Below are 22,539 nucleotides of genomic sequence, written 5' to 3' on the forward strand. Positions count from 1 at the left end.
GCAGGGTTATTAAGTATGAGTATTAAGTTATTGAGTATCCAAGAAGTCCAAATCATGTCTTTGTTATTTTTTAAATCAAGCAAATGATTCAAAAGTCAGTGTCATAAAAGCACCTCTTAAGACATTAGTGGCACCCAGGTACTCGATAATAAGGCAGCTACTTTCTGTCAGTTTCACGACTCCTTACTTTACACTTCTAGGAGCTGTCATGGACTCCCGTGGCACAAAAAGAAGGAAGAAGATATAAAAGAAATGGAGGAAATGGGTGACTATTAAGCTTCACAGCTTGCCTCTCAATAACAGTTTTAGCATATGGCGTAGCATTTTTTTTTTCTTGCAGCACTTGCATCCCATGAGGGTGCTTCATCTGCACCTTCGACCACCCCCATCAACACTGGGTTGACTTTTACTGTCATCACTATCCCTCATTATTGAACCTCGTGAAAATTTCACTTGAAAAAATATGTATTTCCTAAGTGCAAGTAGTTCACAAAAAAAACAAAAACTACATTGGAAGTAGTTCTTCACCATGTTTTGGATTGTTGTTGTGTTGGGAGACAAAGCTGTTGCTGTCTTTCAAAATCTTCACATATCCTTCTTTCTTCATGGTTCCTTCCATCTTGACAAGATTCCCAGTTCCAGATGCACTAAAGCATCCCCAGAGTATGATACTCCCACTACTGTGTTTCACTGTAGAGACGGTGCTGTTATAACTTTATATATTTCCATCTCCACTGTGTTGAAATTAGAAGATAACCCTCAATTCTAACTTGATTTTACAAGCTTTGAGCTTTCAAAATTAAAGCACGTCATTGCAGAGAAGTGGTTTGTGCTGCAGTTCAATATAAAGGTCAGATTTTCAGGGGGCTAATAATATAAACGCTGGCAATTTTAGGTTTTTCTAAAGTAATTGTGATGCTGTGTGCAAATAGACCAGTTGTTATGCAGTGCTTCTGTACTCTGCTGGAGCACAAAGTGCCAGTTAATAACCTGGCAGAGGGTGTTGAAGTGTGTACTGTCTTCAAATCTTTTTGTGTTCGTGTTAACACACCACAGTACTCGTTGTAGTTAGAACTATCCTACTGCCTTATATCTAAGTGTTGTTTGTGTCTCATTTCACACATTGCATCCTCCCACCTTTAGGTGAACACAAAAGCCAGTTAAAAGAAGCTTTCATGGTGAATCAAGAGTGTGCTTTGGCATGTCTTTATCTTTTCAAGCCGAGTCGTCCCATTCAACCTGTCACGGCTGGGGGAGTGAGCCGTGTGGAGTGGAGGAAAAGGAGGACCCAAAATGCAGCAAACTGATGATACGAATGACGTTTTATTTACAGGGTGGTAGTGGCAAAAACAGGCAATGAAGCACGAGTAATTACAAACGGAAACCTAAACTGGGAGAAACTAAAGAGCAAACCTGAAATCTTACAAAACGGAGAGCGGAGCAGAGAGACGCAGACCAAGGACCAGGATACCAAGAAACACAGACGAGCCGACAACGAACACAGACCGACACCCACTATATATACACACACACACACACACAAGGTAATCGGGTAATCGCACACAGGAGGGAAGAACAGCTGATCTGAATACACATGATGACTGGAGGACACAAGCTGAACACAATGACAACAGACACAGACTTTCAGAACAAAACAGGAAATCTAGAACCCGAACCGGACACAAGGGGGGAGGACACAGAATAACTAGAACAGAGGGAAATAATCACAAAACACAAAACGCTGGGTCAACGACCCAGGACCATGACACAACCATTTGTTTTTCATTACTTTGTCTTTCTGTAGCTTTTTCCTTGTCTCCTTTGCCCCCTCGGTTTGTGTAAACCAAGATTCAATTTATGAAAGAGGAGTTTTTTGTAAGTAAATAAAAAGATCCGGTGGGGTGACCCAGAGCTCCCTCTTATGTCTCTTTCTTTTGACGTAATTGTGTAATAACCTCACCACTCTTTCTACTCTGGTGTCTGTTGCTTGTATATCTTTCTTTTTTTCCTCTAATGTGATCTTTTTTCTATTTCTCTTTTATTATCTCAGTCTCTTGCTTGATGTTCTTGACCCCAGAAAAGGGGGTTCTTTTTCACTGTCCATGTTTTTGAACACATTGTAATTCTTCGCCTCTCTCTTTCTCTGTGACACATTCCTTGTTGCTGAGATTTAACTGGCCAGGGAGAGTTTCATAATGTGATGTGTCTCAGTTCATTTTAAATCTGGTGCTCTTTGTTCTCTCTATCAACCCTGTTCCTCTGCTCTCATGCATCTTCCCTTTCCCATGCCTCCACTTTTTTTCCTTTCTGCATGTCTTGCAACATCCGTCACATCTCTGCCTCCTTTCCTATCAGTAAATACTTCTGCGAATAGTTATTATTGCATCTTGACAGCATGGTGGAGCAGCAGCTAGGACTCTTACCGCCCAGCATGAAGGTTCTGGGTTTGAATCTACTGGCTCATTATGCCTGTGTGTCTTCTCTCTGGGTACTCTGGCACCCTTTAACCTGCTTGTTAAATTACAAGTTGGTGTCATCTAGGATGTACCTCACCTTTTGCCCCCATGCGATAGGGTCTAACCCCTCCTCCCTGATTTAGAAAATGGATAAATGTTTGCATGTGCTGACCCTAAGAGCTACAGCTTAATAACACTAGAGATCATGAATGCTTTTCCAGTTCTAGTTTACAACCAGTTCCAATTTGTTCTATCTATCTATCTATCTATCTATCTATCTATCTATCTATCTATCTATCTATCTATCTATCTATCTATCTATCTATCTATCTATCTATCTATGTCTAACCTACTTTCTTTACAGTAAGTCACTTTTTTTTTATATACTGCTGATTCATATTTGTCTACCACCACCGTTTATCATTCAGCAGTGAAAAAGAAAACAGCCTGCTACCATCCAACAAACATGAGTCATTAACATCCCACCGGGTATCTCACAGTGGTACCTAGTAATACTACATTAGGAAATTTGGTGTTTCATGAGTGCAACCAAAGCAAATATTAAAATATTAAGGATTAGGTTGTCCCTCTGCTGTCCTTGTTATCAACAAGGCTGACAGGAAGCGCTGTCAGGGACTGAAGCCCCATCAAAGCCAATAATGGACATTTTTTGCGTACCATCTGTGCTACTCTAACATTGCAGCAGGAACCAAAAGTTTTGTATGAGAATATGTCGTGAGAGTTTTTTTTGTTGGGCTTGTAAGTCCACAGTCTCAGAGCACAATTCTTTTAATTGGTACTTGGGTTCACATGATAAAGAAGACTTTTAGTTCAATCTGCACTACTAAGATGAAACAATATACCGCGGATGAGCATTATAGTCTTTTAGGCCTCTTTGAATTAAGATCATTACATTTCAGATTCTTAGACACTGAGCCGATGGTCTTAACTTTGAGCAGCTTACAAGCACAAAGATAGTACCACTCATGTCATTGTTTTCTTCTCGGCAAAGCCAAATGTTATACAGTGAATGTTTCTGAACTACCTGCTTTTTTTTTTGTCTGACGTGATGTGATAATACTAGCAATTTATGGTTCACAGTGACATGAAGTGCACCTCTGTGGTATTTAACACTATTATGTAATTTCTTCATTACCTCATTTTTCTTCCCTCCATCTGATTCTGTCTGCTTCTTCTCTGCCGCGCTCTCTCTCTTTTGCCAGCAGCAAGGCAGTGGCCTAGTTTAGCAGTGCAGAAGGTTTGTTAGTATCACCCCCAAACACAACAATTGCAATTTGGATTCATGTGAGAATACAGGCTCGTTCACAATCTGTGCATGTAAAATTGCACATATATACATGGACACATATACTGTAATCGTGGCTTCCTAGTCGAGGGAAACACGCTATAATTATCCAAGCGCACAATAAAAGCATTTGCATGTGGAAAAAAAATAAAAGCAATGTAAACACGCCCCCACATACATACACACTCTTTGGTTGCAATGCTGCCAATTTAATCTTGTTGAAGCATATAACGGTTTGCTTTGAGAAAAGCACACCTGCACCCTGTTACGAAGGAAACGACAGGATCAGAACATTTAAATATATTAATTATTTATACACTGTCATACATTAATTACGCTATTTCTGTAAAATATAGCCCCTCACATTAGGTTTATCAAGCCCTCCAACTAAATCATCATCGCTGCCACTTATTCCTATACTACGTGACCCATGTACACACTTCAGCACGCATTCCAGTAATGATATGTAGGAGGAAGGCCACATATCTGAATGTCTGAACTGGGAAGTAGGAATGTTAGCAGAGGCACAAACACATACAACTTTCTATTACAGCTTGGTAATAATGTGGTAATAATGGGGTGACAAGGTGGAAACAAAGATATTAATATGGAAATTTGCAAGTTAAGAAAAAAAGAAAATTCATACATTATCTTCTTCTTGCTAGCAGTTTATCATGTTGTTGTCAAGGTATTATACTACTATTAATAACTGGTTTTCTTCATTAACATAGCCTTGTTTCCATATTATTACCCTGTGTTTTTGGTCCAATTAAATGAATTTCAGTGTAAAATTACTCAGCTGTAACCATTGTTGCTACACTTATATTACTTGTGTATTACTTTGGTAACTAAGTAGTAATAATGTGCAAATTTTCATATTATTACCTTTCTGTTTCCATTTTGTTATCCCACTATTACCACATTATTACTGAACAGGACGTCAGGGTTTAGGGGCCAGATTTGCCGAGAAATATGAACAGGATGAATGTTTTCTTCCAGCATTGTTTACTCAGTATTCTTCAGTTTGGCTTTAAAAAAAATCTTGTGAACTGAACCTTAATTTTGATCTCGACTGCGCTACTGTAAAGTTGTTGCTGCTGTAACTTGTGTGGTTTTGAGTCTGTGGCAATTTGGCTGATCAAAGTCCTCAAAACTGTCTTTGTGGTATACACGCATACACAGACTCAGAAGCTCAGTTCAGTTGTATTTATATTGCGATAAATCACAGCAACAGTTGCCTCGAGGCGCTTTATATTATCAGGTAAAGACCTTACTATCATACTAACTATGCTTTTGAGGCTGGTAAAAATGTGAGTATCTGAAATAAAGTCACGTGTTAGTGTGTGCACTTCAGTTCTTCTAACCAGTGTTATAACCATGGATTTTAGTGACCATGCTGCAGTCTGTATATACAATGCTGTCCCTCAGGCTGTAAGAGAAGCCATCCATCTGGGGCCCCGAGACAGTCATTGCCATCTCCATTATTATTAACTATGACTCATTGCCTGGATTCACTGCTGACTCACTGCTGATGAAATGAATCGATATACACAGGGAATAATATATTGTTCACCTCTAGTACTCGGTAGAGTAGTGGTTGGCAAGTTAAAGCAGTAAAATAAATGTTTCAAAATATTTGTTTGCTCACCAGCAATGAAATTTGGCTCATATTAGAGAGAATGTTTTTTTGTTTCCTGGTTTTGAATCCAGAGTAGTGGAAATGTATAATAGTGTGAGTGAAGTACTGGGCTGTCCCGTAATGCTTTTAATATTTACCAAATTCAGAACTTCTGGAAGGAACACAGTGACAGCTTGTGAAATGTGCTTATTTGTTTCCTCATCTAGTATTATTTTATTATATTCCCATTCTTGACAAAACATTTTTCTATCCATTTTATAGTAACACCAGTGAAACAATCTCTAAAACAACATTTTCCTCAAGTTACACAAATGACCAAGGAGGTTTATTATTGTTTATACGGGACACCTAAATGATTTGTTTTATAGATGACAGATATTCTAAGTTATAAAGGGATGAGCACAGTCAGCAACAGCACATTACAAAAAAAATACTGAGTGGTACAAAGGGGCCCAATGTGTGCCAAAATATCCCCCGTGCCATTATGCCACCACCAACTTCAATCGCTGATAAAAAGCAGGATGGAACCATGCTTTTGTGCTGTTTGCATCAAAATCTGACCCTGTCTTCCAAATGTCACAGCGGAAATTGAGACTCATCAGACCAGACAATGTTTTTCCAATTTTCTATTGTCCAAAGTGATGAATTGTAGCCTTGGTTTCATGTTCTTAGCTGACAGGAGCAGCACCCAGTGCAATCTTCTGCTGCTGTAGCCCATCTGCTTCAAGGTCAAATGTGTTAGGTAATCAGAGATGCTCATCTGCATGTCCGTGGTTCTGACAAGACAATTGTAACACGTTTTAACACATTTATTTATATATGTTTTCTATCTGCTTTAATTTTCTGTAGGAAAACTTAAAGTGCTGAAGTGTATGGAAGAGATTATTGAAGTATCTAGAAATTGTAGATGCAAATATTAAACTTCCTTTTATTCTTCCATATGGGCCAGAAGGACAAATGATGGCTCTTGCTCACTAGTAATTAATTAATAAGTGAATTTTATGGGCTAACCACTGAAATCAGTATCCTTGTATTTGCCATAGAGATGTGAAACTGCTATCCCTCTAGTCTCCTTTTATCTCAGTAACGAAGCCAGCTCCTCAAGAGATTAAAGTGAGAAAATGGGGCATTATTTTTTCTCTTTTTTTCTGTAAAACCAAAACTGCTAAAACTTTGTTGTTACTGAGCCTGTCAAGTTTACCATTAATGGAGACAAATGAGACAAAGTGCTGTTCACAGCAATGTCAAATACAATATTTGATGAAAGTAACTGATTTGTGTTCTCAGTGTCCCTCAGGCAGCCTTAGAGATGGTTAAAACTCATACAGTGACTTACAGTAAAGCCGTTTTGCCCCTCCACTGTGCCATTAGATATTTAACTGCTGTGGTATTGAAAAATAAATTATTTAAAACAACAGTTAAACATAAAAATGAAGGCTTCATTAGAGAGGCTTCATAACATCTCACCAGTTTGTTATTGCTCTTAGAAGTAACACATGTATATTTTTGTAGAGCAATGTCAAGCTCCGTTATTCTGTAAAACATGGCTATTCGCTCTTATTTTATTTGCATTGCTCTTTTTCTTTTCCTATTTTGATCAGGATTGTGAAAGCGTTTGCGTTTTAACTCCACCAGCCATGCTTCTCCTTTTATGTTTACACATTAATGAGCATACTGTGGTAGTCTGTTGCTTACTTCGTGGTTTTTGCAGTAATATTCACATAGCAGCAAGTAAATGTGGTTTGACAATTTATAAAGTAGTAATTGCCCAAGCAGCACTGGATATAATAAGCTGTATGACTGTTAAAGGATGCTTCCGTGTACCTGTAATTGAATTTAGAGTAATTTTGGGTTAGGTTTTTGGGTCATTTCTCATTCATTTGTCTCATACCGACACCTGCATCAGCCCAACCTCTTCTTCCTTATTGTGTTATGGTTTTCTAATATTGTTGATTTTGTTAAGATTCGTTATCTGTTTGCAGCAATGTCTGATTTCTGCTTACCACAGCTAATGTGCTTATTATTCCTGGAGATTAGTGTTCCCAGCAGAATCCTTGTTGTTGCATGGATTATTTCAGACCGAAGCCTTTTCCGCTCTATCTATAACTTTAACCATTCGCAGGCTGTGTTTCGTTCCTTCACATAATCCTGTCCCTGACTAAACTATGCCAGAGTGATCGGAGAGAGTCACTGGGGATAAAATTTGTTTGTGCCTCTTATCTCACATATCACATTAACAGACACCAGAGTGTGCCACTTCGTGTATGTACTCATCCAGTTTCATTGCTCGCTAAGGGCATCCAATTTTCCGAAACTCTATTTGTAAGTGCGACATTTTCAGCCGACAGACCTTATTAAATCAACACATAACGTAAAGTGGCACATTAGGAAAGGAGATGTCATTAAAAAGCAAGTTTTATTTTTCATAAAAAATAAAACTTAGATCTGCCAGCTGCAGAATTATGTTTTTACCTACAGGGATGCACATAGATCTCAACATTCCAAGTTAGAGTTGCGATCCATTAACCATACCAATAGTGTAGACTGTTGGGGAAAAGACTTTTGAAACCTATGACAAGCGTATCCTCATGGGTTGTTCTAGTCAAACATTTCCAGTAAAACATTTTTCCTGTATACCCATCGACTCAATTTGATGTACAAACAGTGCAGTGTAACTTTATGGCTTAATAACACTTCCTAGAGTCCTAGATTTTAATCCTAGAATTATGGAAAACTAGTCTCCCTCACTCCATCCATCCATCCAGCCAGCCTAGCACAGTATACATGTTACTGCTGATTCACTGGTAGCACCATAATTCATTCATTCAGTTTATTGATTGTTACATCATAACCTGTAAATCTCTATCCATCCACTCGTTGCCCAGCGCTTATTATCAATTCCCCTTTTTTCTATACATAAATAAGTCTTTCCTGTGGTCTCCATTTCATTCTCGTCATTTCTATTACTCATCTTCTTCTAATAAAAGGCTTTGAGTTTGAACTTTATATATTTCTGTCTGGCTCCTATATCTGAGTCTTTGTCTCTCTGCCTCTACTCTGACATGCTTGGCGTATTGCTAGTTCTTTTGCTCCTCTGCGATCAAAAAGCCAATGTACTTTAGCAGTTTGAGCGTTCATACAGTGTTGCCATGGAAGCACTTGCGCCAATGGCTATAGAATATCAGATATGTTGATGGTGTAATGTGTTTCTCACCTGTGGTAAGTTAGAAACTGTAATTTAACTCACGCATCCCCTGCTGTTTACGCATGCACGTGTGTTTGTGTTTTTCTTATAGTAAATTTGAGGTGTTTCTTCTTTTGAGATGACGCATATAAATCTGAATCTATAAAGTCTCTGTAAATGAAAGACCTCCAAAATCAGCAGACTAAGGCTATGATCTTACCGGCATTGAGATCTGTCTTGGGTAATCCAGTCACAAGAGCTGACTTCATACCTCCATACCTCATGTCCATTGCGTTTTGTATGCAAACACCAAACATGTTATTGTCAACCCGCTGGTGGGAAAAATACACTTTTCATGCCTGTTCTGCCACAAATTGCAAGAGGTATAAAAAATTCAAAGCTCTTTGGCCTAGATGGAAATCACACAGCATGCTCTATGTCTACTCCATTCACACAAATCCATTTTGCCTGTTGTCTTTGTCACTGGAATTGCACTTTAGTGGTATGTCATCTGCACGATGCTGAGTATGTACTTCTGCTTACACCAAACAAGAATCGTCTTTGCTTTGGCCGAAGACACAGTGACTAAAATTATGTGGCCGTGGAAAGACGTTCAAGTTAGTTTTGATCATTGCCAGCATTAGGGTAAGTTATGGATATTATCTGATCAAATCTGCTGTATGAATGGTATCCTTGTATCAGGGTTAAAGTAAATCAGAATAATTGGGAACAGAGTTCAGGTACCTTCAATTAATGAACAATTGAAGGTACCTGAACTCTGTGATTCATTCTGATGGGCAAGTAAATGCATATTACTGTTGAATGAGTTAATTTTTCATGTGCCACAGCTTGGAGTTGCTTCCAGTAATATAGAAATACTTCCTCAGTAATAAGAAAATAATAATGTTCCACCGTCCACTTACATCTTCAGCATTTCCTTTTTCCTTGCTCTTCCCTGTGAAGCGTTCATTGTGCTGATGTAAAGTTGAGGTTGGGGCACTTAAGCACAGAGCAAGCTGCAGAACAGGAGCGAGCATGAAAAGAGGAGCATTTTTTAAATTATGACATAATTTCTGAACAAACAAATATTACGAAAAATACAAAGTGTTTCTCTACAGTCTGTCACAAAATGTGTCTGCAGTATTTCCCAGAGAGAGAATAAAACATTAATGTGTGGTTCTGATAGATGGCAAAAGATTTAAGAAAGAGACATAAGAGGAGGATGCAGGATTATTTTCAAAGGTAAGCATTGATCAGCAGGTTAAATTTAAATCTTGTACATTATGTTCTCTTTCATTTTACAGTTTTTTTAAATGAGATATTGGATCTATATGGAGACAAAGAGATGGATGTTACCAGGATGTGATTTGCCAGGAGATCTTGAGGGGAGCTTCCCCCCTTCTCCTGGTCTCCATGTTCCTTAATTATTTTTCATCCCCAATGGCGATATAAAAATGTATTCCCAACTTTTTAGTGCGGCAACTTGAAACAGTTTACAGCACAAACAACAATAAAATTAGAAACTGACTTTTAATTTCAGCACTTGCGATGCGTGACAACAGAGATTACACTGCTTCGGGGGACGGTGACTGGATCCCGTTCCATTTTAACTTTTCATTAAGTTTCTAAGCACCACTGTTTCAGAGTAAAAACCATCATTAACTAAATAAAACTGAAATGAATTGGATCCAGAGCATCGGGAGAGTTTCACAAAGAATCCTGGAAATATTCCTACTGTGTGCCAAACACTTGACTGATCATTGACATCAGAATTTGCCACAAAGCTGAGTACTCCAGCTCTTTCTTTCAACTTGTTAAATTGCATCTATGCACCAGGGCAGCTGTGGGCAACATCCTACAGTTAGAAAGTTTATCTTTGAAGAAATTGCGCTTGCGGTTTGTTGACTATGCAAGTGATGGTGCAGCTGTTGTTATGGGCTGATAAACAGGGGCCACAGTCCTATGTGAAAAGAACAGACATTACCTGACCCTCATTCACTGCATCAATCACAGGTTAGATCCCGATGTCTGAGATGCTGCAGAACACATTACAGAACTCAGTCATTTTGACATTTATTCGCTTTCAAACTGCAACTTTGTTGTTTTTTTTCTACATTACATCCTGGATGGGGCAAAAGAAAGAATAAGACCGTAATTAGCTCCATGTATGACAGCCTGACCTTGCAGGTGAAATTGCAAAACTATCTTTTATATATTTACACAAAGATTTCTGATTTCTGACTTAGAAACAAATTTTTGATTAGTCCTGATACTGCTGAAATTGGAATTATATGAATATGTGAGTTGCCTGTTAGGTAAATTTGTGAGTTGTTTAATCTATGCTAATTTCAAACTACCATGCTGCTACAACTAGCTAAACAATGTGTTAAAACTATGCCAGTGATGACAAATTTTTTGTTTTTTTCTATCCTACTACATTTCAGCATACCAGTACAGTGGGTGGCACTCAGTGAAGTCTACCTTTTATTCTAGTTTCATTTTGTCGAGTGATTGGAAATCAGCCATATAATTCATGTAACATCATCTTATATCTTAAAGAATTTAGCTGACTAAATCCATTAAATATAATACAGCTGATTGCAGTTTGTACATGAGGAAAAATCTGCCAGAGCTCAGAATAAAATGATTATGTGACGTATTTCTAAGTAATTATTTTTCCCAGGCAGCACTGACACCTAATGTTAGGGTTTCCCCACCTGCAAAATCTCACTATAACCCCGGCCTTGTATCACACATGCTCCTCTTATTTAACCTCCTAGGACCTGACGTCCACATATGTGGACATCACATTTTGGGTTATTTAGACCAAAATACTTAATTTTGCTCTACAAGGGCCTGATATCCACTTACGGGGACATTATACTGCCACTGTTCTATCGAAATTTGAAAGGAATATCCTCAATGTGGCTATCATTTTTCTTAGAAACAAAAATCAGGTAAAAAAAATAATCTGGTAATTCTTTGTTTTTACATTTATCAGGTCCCAATCAGCCCAAGTATCAAAGATAAATTAAAAACACATGCCATGGAAGAGTTTGGGTCTTAGGAGGTTAAACTGAATAATGAAATGTTAGCTTACCCCATCTGTGGATGACCCAATGGGAGGAGTAATTACCATTCTTGTCACCAGTAGTGACAGACCAGTGGATGATGTTTTGTTTAAATCATGAGAGAGCCAACAAACTAATATAAAACAGATGGATTTTATTTTTTACATCATTAATACCAGGAAAGAGGAAATCACACACAATTTGAACTTGTATCGGAATAAAATTAGTCATCACCACAGACAAGATTGAAATTACCTATGCTTCCTGAGTGAAATAAATCCTTTCTAATTGCAGTTTTATTTTATTTATTAGTCATTTTCATTAGCCACAATCAGATATCTTGAGCTGTAATTTGAGTACCACCCTCTTTACCAGGCAGCTGATTTTGGTGTGTGTGTGTGTTGATCCAGAGCTTTAGAAAATTTTGACTCCTACTCATTAGGTCCTTCTCCAAATTTCTGAAAAAAATATGTCAGGTCATTGTCTATATAAGTTAATTAGTCATTTGAGCTGTCTTTTAAAATTATCTATACGAGTATTTACTCAGTTCAACCGCATAAATTGCAACGATTGGTACATATAGTATAGATGAGCTGTTTTTGGATATCTAAAATAAATCGTGTCTTTGGTTACAGTGTCTTTGCTTTGGTTGCTGTAGATACATACTGAATGTTTTATTTTGATCCTGTGACTATTTCTGTGACCTTATATCAGAACATTTCTCACAGGCTGCTCGTGTCTGAACATTTTAGACATGAGGCAGATGGAGCCTCTGAGGCAACGGAGGACTAGAAGGAGTAGCTGATGATATGTATTCTGTTATCGGTGGATCTCTAGTCCATTAGGGAATGCTTATTTTCTACATGTGGGTGTTTCTCAATAACACACTTCAATGTTGTTTGTACAATTTGCAATTTTTCCCCTAACATTTAAGAGGCTTGAGAGCTGGCAGGAACCCTTAATAGACCTTTACGTACTATAATCCACTTTTGCTGACACATACATACGTAGATAGAGAATATTTTTATTGTTTCCTGTTCACTGTTATTGCTTAGGTTGCAATCTCTGAAGTTTCAGTGAATCACAGAGTTATCTCCGCGATTTGATCTTCTCCGTTGTTTTTACACTTATCTGTTGCTATTTTACGCTTACTTTATTTTATTTATTTTATTTTATTTAGAAAGAGGGGCAATACATATTAATGAACATTTTAACAAATGTAAATAAGCCAGATTATAACCATGACAAGAAGAGTGGACACAGAGGACAATATAGATAACAATAACGGAAACACATCAATTATATTGCACAAACCCCAGTATTGCACATGCCCTGAATGTCCAGATATTACACTGACCCATTACACTAATAGCTGTTTCCCTTTTTGTAATACACTAACTCTTTTTCACGTCCAATATAAATCATGATTATTAAACATGATCACATGTTTGTGTGTCCCTCAGCCGCCCTTTTAAGTGACTCTTAAAGATGGGGAGACTTGTACTTTCCCTCACTGACAGTGGAAGACTATTCCAGAAGCTCACTCCCTGATATGACAAAGCATTCTGCATTCAGGTGGTCCGCCTGAATGCCAGTTCACAATCACCTCTAACAGTGGCTCGAGCCAGTTGTGACCCGGCAACACTGCTAGACTTTTGTTTAATAAAATCACTCATTGGTGGAGGCGCCAGACCATGTATAACTTTGTATATTAGACAGGCAGATTTAAATAATTTGAAATTAATAAAATTTAGAAACTTGTATTTATCTAAAATTTGACAACGGTGACATGAAAAATACTTTCAATGCTCTTTTGTAGCATACTTCAATTGGCCCAATAGCAGCAAAGCTCCTATAGGACCAATTTGTAATGCAGAATTCAATATGAGCCAGTATCATTGAGTGCAGGAATGTAATGGCTGCTGTGTCTGTTAATGATGTGCGGATATGTCTAAAGTTCTGTATATTAACATTTAAAGTTTTCACTACTTTTTTAACGTGTTTTTTAAAGGATAATTTAGAGTCTAGTAGCACTCCCAAATACTTAAATTCCTCAACATTAATTAATTCTTGTGCACCCAAGAAAATTTTTACTGCAGCCACTGTTGTTTTAGGTTTACTAAAAAACATTGATACGGTCTTTTTAACATTAAGGCACAGGCATGAGTCATTCAGCCATTTTTGTAAATCATGTGATGCCAATGAAAGCTGATGGGCTGCATCAACAGCAGTTTTGGCTTGTGTAAAAATTACCGTATCATCAGCATACATAATCGTGTCCACATTTGTGCACACATTGGGCAAGTCATTTCCATAAAGTGAAAATAACAGTATGAATAGCTTGTCTGACATTAGGAAATGGAGGAATAATTATTAATTTATATTTCAGAGCTAAAACTCATCTGAACAGATAACAATCTAATTTGATCCATAACACCTTACATTTCTAGCACCTGTACCTCCTAGTATAAGTATTTTAGTTCACTTTAGTATTAAAACTGATCAAACTCCGGGCTAAATGAATGATATTTAGAATATATTTGCTACTGCAAAATGGGTCAAATTTGACCTTATAGTATGTAAGGGTGAAATCGCTCTTCTTTCCATGTTTTCCATCAGCATGCTTCAATTTCATCTCTAAATTTAACCCAGACCTTGTTTGGAATCTAGCCTTATCATACTACTAGAAAATCCCTGATCACTCCATTACCTTACAGGCCCACGTTACTCCACGGAGCCGTGTCTCCTGGCCCTCAGTCCGGTCATTTGGGGCACAGAAAAGAAAGCATGTTAGTAGTAGTGATGTAGCGGTCAGTTGGAGGCCGTAGGTGCTCTGCTCCATTTAGCCCTAGACCTTTGGGCCCGTCTGTCACGCTCCACTGCATCACTTCTTCTTCCCTTTGAGGCATCCAAGAAATGGATATGATGTCATGCATGAGAAGCCACAGATGACAACGGTCTAAACATCACACACTGGCAAACAGATATAGACACAAAAACATAGAGAAGGTCAGAAAGGACAGAGAAGAGTGAGGCACTTTAAAAAAAGAAGAGAGAGAAGTTGGACAGATCTCAAGGAGTGCACAATGATAAAATATGAATTATAGATCAAACCTGAGAGAGGTAGTTTGAAACACTCCTTCACCGCTATCACTTTCATTTCTTTCTTTGTGCATGTGCTGCTTACTCTCAAATATTGGGTTTTTTGTATCTGAATCATGATCATCAGGGGTGTTTCAACATCCACGACATTGTCATTGTTCTTTTTGGTGGTGAATAAGAAGTTTGTGGAAGAACCACAGATCAAACACACCTTCTCATAGGTCCTGTCTTGGCTGTCTTTTCTCTCTTCTTCTTTCTGCCTTTCAAATTTATTTATATCTTTCTACATTTTTCTGTCCTGCTTGAGCAACAAATAGCTTCTCAAAGCATGGGAGATTATCTAAACAATAATCCATCCAGCTTTAAAACCCATGAACAGGCAACATTTTGCTTCAACTGTATTTAACGAAGTAGCAATACTGCTTTTAGTAAGTTCCTGTTATGACCACTGAGAAATCATCTGTTCCGCATACACACTGGGAAGCTCTCTGAGGAGCCTGCTCCGTCTGTAGTTGTGTTTGTCTCATCCATAAGCCCCGTGTGAAGTGGAGAGGAAAAAGTTTTGCTCACAGCCTCAACCTTTCTACACTGCACTGACTGTACTCCAGGGAGCACGCCTGGACGAGAGGGAAGCGTAGCATCAGAGAAGAAGACTGATACAGGGAGAAGCGAGGACAGAAAAAAAATTGAAGGAAATTGTGAGACAAGAACAATTACAAAAGCTTGCAGGGGATTAGAGGAGTTGAAAGACAGAATGAAGCTGAGTAAGAGAAGCAACAGAAAACTAAAAAGGATCTATAAAACTAAACTGAGAACGACAAACGCAAGGAGGACTACAAAGAATCTAGAGAGTAGATTATGATAAACAGTTTGCAAATGTAGGACGTTTGGGACTAACACACACACACACACTTTCAGCAATTTCCATTGCCATCTTAACTTTTTGTAACTAGGTGTGACCACATTAGGAAGCGTGTTTACCAAGCTGCACTGATTGCATGTATTGCACAGACAATGCTTGCTTGAATATTTCACTCCTCAAAACTGTAGCATAAACTTCCTGAGCATCTATTAGCACATATGCCACTCCTCAAGTCATATTATTGGTAGCAAATTTGAAAATTGCATTGCAGATGTGCCAAAAGGCACCAACAACAGATCTACTTTCGCCAGTATAGGCATCTTATTGCAGTGTCCCTATCATGCAAACTCTAAACCTTAAATAGATGTATACAAATGATCACCACTGTGCAGTTTGCAGAGAATATAAGCTATGAAATCCTGTACAGTTTGGAATTTTAACATTGGGGATGAACAGAAATTAACATGCTTTTGGAGCCAGACTCAAGGGAGCAGTTGAGGCACTGTAGTTTTTGGCACTTGCCACTAAATCTGCGCCTGAAGGGCTGAAAAAGAGTTTACTTGATCATGTCGTTGTAAGAGATTCTGAATAACAGGGATTAACTCAATGAAAATGAAGGTCAAAGTTTGTGGATATGTGTGTGTGTGGTTTACATAAAGCTAATTGACAGTATTCTTCTTCTGATATATAAAAAAGGAATTGAGTCATCTGCTAAATGACCTATTGAGCAATCTTTGCATAACAGTTACAACACTGGAATAAGAATAGATCGGTGTAGATAACTTTGTCCATACTAAAAGATTTGCATGACTATTGAGTGCAGTTAATTTTTTAAAAATCTTTTTGGCTTCCTTTGCTTAAAAGCACCACTTGAGTTGATAGTTCAGATCACATCACTTTAGTTTATGGTTATTTAATGTATTCTGACTCATGGCAGTATTACTCAAACCGGTGTTTGTTAAAACTACCAAGCCCATCATGCCTTCACAAAAGGTTTTCATCATAGAGGTTAAAAAACAAACAAACAAACATGTAACGGAAAATTACATTTTACAGTGTAGTAGGATCTATTCTGCTTATGTTCTTCACTGTGTTGTGATCTCATCAAACACCACTGTGAGAATAGCTGTGTTTGGTGTAGATAATCATAGTTTGTATAAACCAAAGACAGTCAGTCAGAAAGGCTTAGAAAATAAGCTGCTGGGAGCCTGAATTTTTAGTACCTGCCAAAATAATAGAGCATGGTGTATTGGCACAGATTAGCAACTGCTACAACTTCAACAGATTTTTGTCCAATGAGTGTCAGACCTTATTTGAATCATCCTCCCGACAAGACATCGCAGTGATAGCCGCTCAGGCTGAGTCACCATCGCCCCAATTTTTTCATATTTGGTCCCAGTTAAATCTGTAGCGCTCTTCTTAGCTCTCAGAAAGCAACTAGAGGTCACAGGTTCATTTGCTGATTGTGTAATGAGCAGCTGACTGCGTAAATCAAATGCTAATTACACATGGACGGTGAGCACGATGTGGAGTTCAGATTTGCCCAGCACTTTGTTACGAATAAAGGTCTCTTTGTTTTAACACGTCAACTCAATGAGCGCGTATAATTCACAGGTGACACAATTGAAAATGACAGCAGCATATGCAGCCAGAAGCACAACGAGTCCCAGCAAATATATTTACGTTTGGAATGACGGTGACCTGTGTCCACGAGTAATGTCGGTGATAGCGCAGAATAGACATGGACCCTCTCCAAGTCTAACACCTGTCAAAGCCAATGTTCACTGGGTGTTGTTAGAATTGAGGCAGGAGAGTTACATCATTATGATTAACAAGGCAGAACACACAGTGATTTGATGCAAATGCCAACGACATCTTATTTTCTCAACATTGAACTTAATTGCCACTGTCCGTCATAAATGTGTTTCCATGGCAATCACAAGTATCAATATAAGCTTTTGCACCAAGTAACCCAGATGTGTTCTAGAAGCAATGTGAAATGTGATAGTGTGTTTGTGTATGTATGTGTAGGCACCATACAAGATCGAAGAATTATATATAATAAATACATATATTACATATATTACAAAGATTTACAAAGTAGGCAATCAATAACAACCAAATATGAAATTCCCCAAAAGTTTGGAGTTGGAGTTTATTTTGTTTGTTTGATGGATTCTGGTTTTGTGTTATGGACACTTTGTCTGTCACAAAGGTTTAAACGAAAGCATAAAAGAATAAAAGCTTCCCCGATCCTTCCATTTATCACCAGCTGCAGCAGTGTGGCAACAGCATCTTAACGTTGTTCATGTGTGCATGTGTGTGTGTCTCATTACGGCAAAATTTTGTCCTGGTGACACCTGCCACTGAGATAGATGGTAATGGAATAGTAAATGGAACGGTTCCTATATAGCACTTTTCTACTCTGTCTGAGCACTCAAAGCACTTTATACAATTTGCCTCATTCACCCATTCATACAAGCACTTTTTTCTATGAACTCTATCCTTTTAGTGTGTAACATTATTCAATTCAATTCAATTCAATCTTTATTGGCAGACTACATGTCCATAAAAACAAGACAAGAAACACACACACACAACTCCCCCCCCCCCCCCCCCCCCCCCCACACACACACACACACACACAACACAAGGTATACCATTAAATATATATATGTATATAAATAAGTATATATATATATATATACTATAAGGGTTCGAGCTCATTATAACCTTAAGGTTTTAGAAATTCTATGAAGTTGAAATATTTCTTTTGTTTTTGTTTTCAGACTATGATTAAATATGAGCTTTTCTAAATCCAGGTTTTTCACTTGAAACGATGCAGAGAAAATTACATTGTCTTAAAGAGGATACCTCCCAGTAAATGTGATTACACAGCATGCAATATTCAGTAAAGACAGCATTTAGTTGTGTTTAATAGTGTTGGGATTCTTTAAGCTAAGGTAGCCACTTTATCCACATGTTTAATCTAAATCTAAAGTGTCTAATTTCAGCTCACACATTGCTCAGATTTGCTTTGTTTAAAATCTTGGATTGCTTTAATTGTGCAAAACCTAAATAATGTTTTATTCTTTTTTATTTAAGCAGTTTATGGCTGAGGTGTTTGTGCTTCCAGACATATTTGAGGTAAAAGCTTACAGCTACCTGTTCACTTTTTAGTTTCTAGCTTTGAACTTTTCTGATGCCATGACCTACTAAGAGCACATATGCAGGTCAAAGATAGCTTTCATGAAAAGAAGCAAGAAACTGATTCTGTCAGTTTCCAGTGCTATTAATACTGTGCGGTGTAATGTGTATAGCTTATCAAAGTAACAAACCCCTCTGCTGAGCTTCATTTGAATTTGGTCTGTAATAAAATGCATGCTTAATATAGACCAAAATCTAAAAAGTATGCTCTTATATTTGTCGCGGAAGCAAAGTTTACAATGTACAACACCAGTGTGCAATACTGGCAGAAAAAAAAGTTGAATCCCGTGTCCTACATTTTTATAGTTACAAATGGATCGATGATATGAGTCATGCATTTTCCCTTTGAGACAGGTGTTCTGCGTGTCCCGTATTCCTAATTATGTAATCATATCCCATACCACACACATGCAGACGTACTGTGTTTCCTGCCTCTCTTGTATGAACCCTCTGGGTTTCAGTATGTGGAGCGCCAAATGAGATCACGTCTCCTGTGGAGGGGATAAACCTCAGACGAAGAGCAAGACACTCAGTTGCAAGGGAGTGTCCCAGTGCGTGCTCATGAGTTCAACAGAGAATATATTTGTGCCACTAGACAGAATGTAAAGAGATGAAAAGAAGACTGCAATATATTGCTTATAAGGTATACAAATGTTATGTGTAGGTGTGAGTGTAAAGGACCCATTCAGTGATTTAAGGTTCCATCTATCCATCCATTCATTTTATTCCTTTTATCCAGTTCAGGGTCGTAGGGGGTCTGAGCCTATTCCAGCTGTCATAGGGTGAGAGGTGGGGTACACTCTGAACAGGTTACCGATGCAATTTTGAATTACCATTTAACTTAACATGCATGCCTTTGGATTGTGAGAGGAAGCCAGACTACCTGGAGAGAACTTCATGCAGTTACACGGAGAAAATCCACACAGCAAGAACCCAGCCAGTTCAAACCTAGTACCATCGAGCAGTGACGTGACAGTGCTAAGCACTGAACCGCCATCGGGAATGATATCATCAAACATAAAAAAAGAGATTATTCATTTTACATTATCAATTAAGTTTAGGAGCATTTATTTATACCTGGGTGTTTCTCACAACTGACTTTTGGACCAGTCTGGCATAAAAATGTTGCACATTCAGTCACTGTTCAAGTAAAATAATGTAATATTCTTGTTATGTTTACTGTTCTGTAGTTTGCCAGAAAGTCAAGCACTTATTTGAATCTATTCACCAACAATCTTGTGTATACATTTGATAAATTGAGTATTCAGAACTAAATGCATTAATTGTAAACAGACAACATACATTTAGTCTTCATATCTATTTGTCTTATCCATTATCCAGTACATGTTTAATGTCTTCTTTGTGCCGTGTCTCCATAAAATCTTAAGACCAGATACCTAACAGGTACCCGAGGTCATCAGATACATGATAATGCAGTATTATGCAAAGAACTGCAGGGTTACCATTCTCTGCAGTAATAAGTAGATTAAAAGAGAAGATGGACCTGATTCTGCTCACACCTCTGGGGAGCATGGACCAGAATAATTTGTAATGAGTTCAATTCTTTGCCGGATTTAGAAAGAAGCAGAATTTAGAGCATAAGAAATAAATTTGGTCTGTTTCTCAGAGGAGCAGGGAGAGATTTTCCTTGTTGTTTTCATGAAACGATGATGGGAATCAAGAGAATATAAAACTGAGGGAATGTGAGATGATTTTTAGAGAGAATGGCAAGTACAAAGACAAACTGTACCGTTCAACGCTGTACAGAATCTGTCCTGACTTGTTTGCCTTTAGATATCCTGTGTGCATACATGCGAGCTGTTATATGAGGGCATCTATGTGCTTCGGGGTGCACATGTACTCATCCACATTTTTCCGTGTCCATTTTAGTGTGCATATGCAACGTATGTGTAATTGTAAGTATGTTTTTCCCAGCTGCTGAGCCGGCAAGAGGACAATGTCTGTCATGATGCAACAGGCGGCTAATCCTCTCCTTATGTAAACGCTTGACTGCTATTCAAATGACATGCAGATGGGTTAGAGAGCTTAGGTTTTGGCAGGATAGTGTCATAACAAGGAATGTCTGTGAAGACAATGTGCTGTCAGCATTTGGATGATTAATGCTGTACTTCATGTTTGAAACAGGCCCTCTCAGGACTCAACAAAGACTGGCAGGTTCACATAGTGTAGGTATCAGCCAAAGCTTGATGACCTCATAGCCTCATGAATTGGGGAGGGGAGCAGCAGGTAATGACTAAGTGCAGATGCAGTTGGCTAAGAGAACATCATTTGAGTGCAGCATGAATATATAATACATATATAAGAAAGAAAAGCCAGCACAAGAAAAAAAAACTTGGAACAAGCCCAGTTGAAAGCAGACTGATTTTGTGATGCCCACATTAGGAATTTAGTGAAGTTTGAATTCAGTTCAATCTTTTAAAGTCCACAAATAAAGCCTTCATTCTTTGTTAAGCATGTGTTCTTTGACAACCCTTCCAAGCAACATTTCTTTTAAAAAAAGCCAAAATAAACCAAAACCAAATAGTTTTGTTTTCATCATGTCTATCATTCAGAAATGTTCCTTTTCTAATGTTTCTCCTTTTTCTCTTCTCATTTACAGATCCCACTGATCATTCCAAAGGTTTATCTATTTGGCTCTGTCACAACTAAAACTGAAGACAAACTGTGTTACCTCAAACTTTTATCCAACAAAATATGACATAACATGGGTCCCCTGCTAATCCCCATGAAGCAGAGACTGGTATCGTGAAGGCTTCTCCCCTTTTACCGCTCCCAACCCAGACCCATCTCCTCTTTGGAAACCCTACCAGCAGCTTTTGTTGCTTTCCTTTACCTGTAAACACACCTTTCTTTCCCATTTCCCTCTATTTCCCTGATTATAGTTTCATTTTTTCCCTTTGATTTATATTGGAATAATGCAGGGTGCTTCTACCACCTCCGCTTTCCTTCTTATTCTTCCTTCCCTCCTATTTTTCTCTTATTTCCCTAACACGGCTAATGGGGACTGCTGGCTCATTGAGGGGGACAAAGGCTATGTGTGGCTAGCTATATGTAGCCAGAATCAGCCTCCATATGAGACTATCCCCCAGCACATCAACAACACAGTGCATGACTTGAGATTGAATGAGAACAAGCTGAAAGCCGTGCTCTTCAGTTCCATGTATCGATTTACCAACTTGACTGACCTCAACCTCACCAAGAATGAAATCAACTACATTGAGGATGGAGCCTTTGCAGGACAGGCCAATTTACAGGTAACAAGAAGATGGGTGTTAAATGCACACGATGCATTAGATCACGGGTGTCGAACTCCAGTCCGTGAGGTCCTGTATTCTGAAAGTTTTACATGTGTCCCTGCTGCAACACACCCTAATAAAATTTGTAGGACCTCAGCATGCAGTCAAGTCTTTTAGCAAGACTTGACTGCATGCTGAGGTGTCAACCCCTAACCGTAACCCTACTTAAGTACATTTAAATAAAAGTGTAAGTTTAAAAAAAATCTACTTCTAAAATCTACTTTTATTGCAACATGTTCATTCACTCTTGAGCTTCTGTAACATGAATCAAATGGCTAAATTGCTACCTCAGCATGCAGGCAAGTTCTTGCTAATGACCTACTAAATTCTATCAGGTGTGTTGCAGCAGGGACACATGTAAAAGTTTCAGGACACTGGCCCTCGAGGTTTGACAC

General features: G+C 38.2%; 1 protein-coding gene across 1 annotated transcript in view; it reads left to right on the forward strand.

The window, feature by feature from the left end:
- The window catches only part of elfn2b (extracellular leucine-rich repeat and fibronectin type III domain containing 2b), a 78,646-nt gene that overhangs the window by 44,990 nt on the left and 11,117 nt on the right, over positions 1-22,539 (forward strand). Inside the window, exon 3 of the mRNA XM_085403648.1 lies at positions 21,448-22,102. Within this exon, the coding sequence (XP_085259774.1) occupies positions 21,764-22,102 (339 nt within the window). The 5' untranslated portion in view covers positions 21,448-21,763. The remainder of the gene's footprint in view (positions 1-21,447; positions 22,103-22,539) is intronic.

The sequence above is a fragment of the Rhamphochromis longiceps genome, linkage group LG4 (assembly GCF_057381845.1).
Source record: "Rhamphochromis longiceps isolate RC_006_pf linkage group LG4, R_longiceps_female_GT1.1, whole genome shotgun sequence".
NCBI classification, from domain to species: domain Eukaryota; kingdom Metazoa; phylum Chordata; class Actinopteri; order Cichliformes; family Cichlidae; genus Rhamphochromis; species Rhamphochromis longiceps.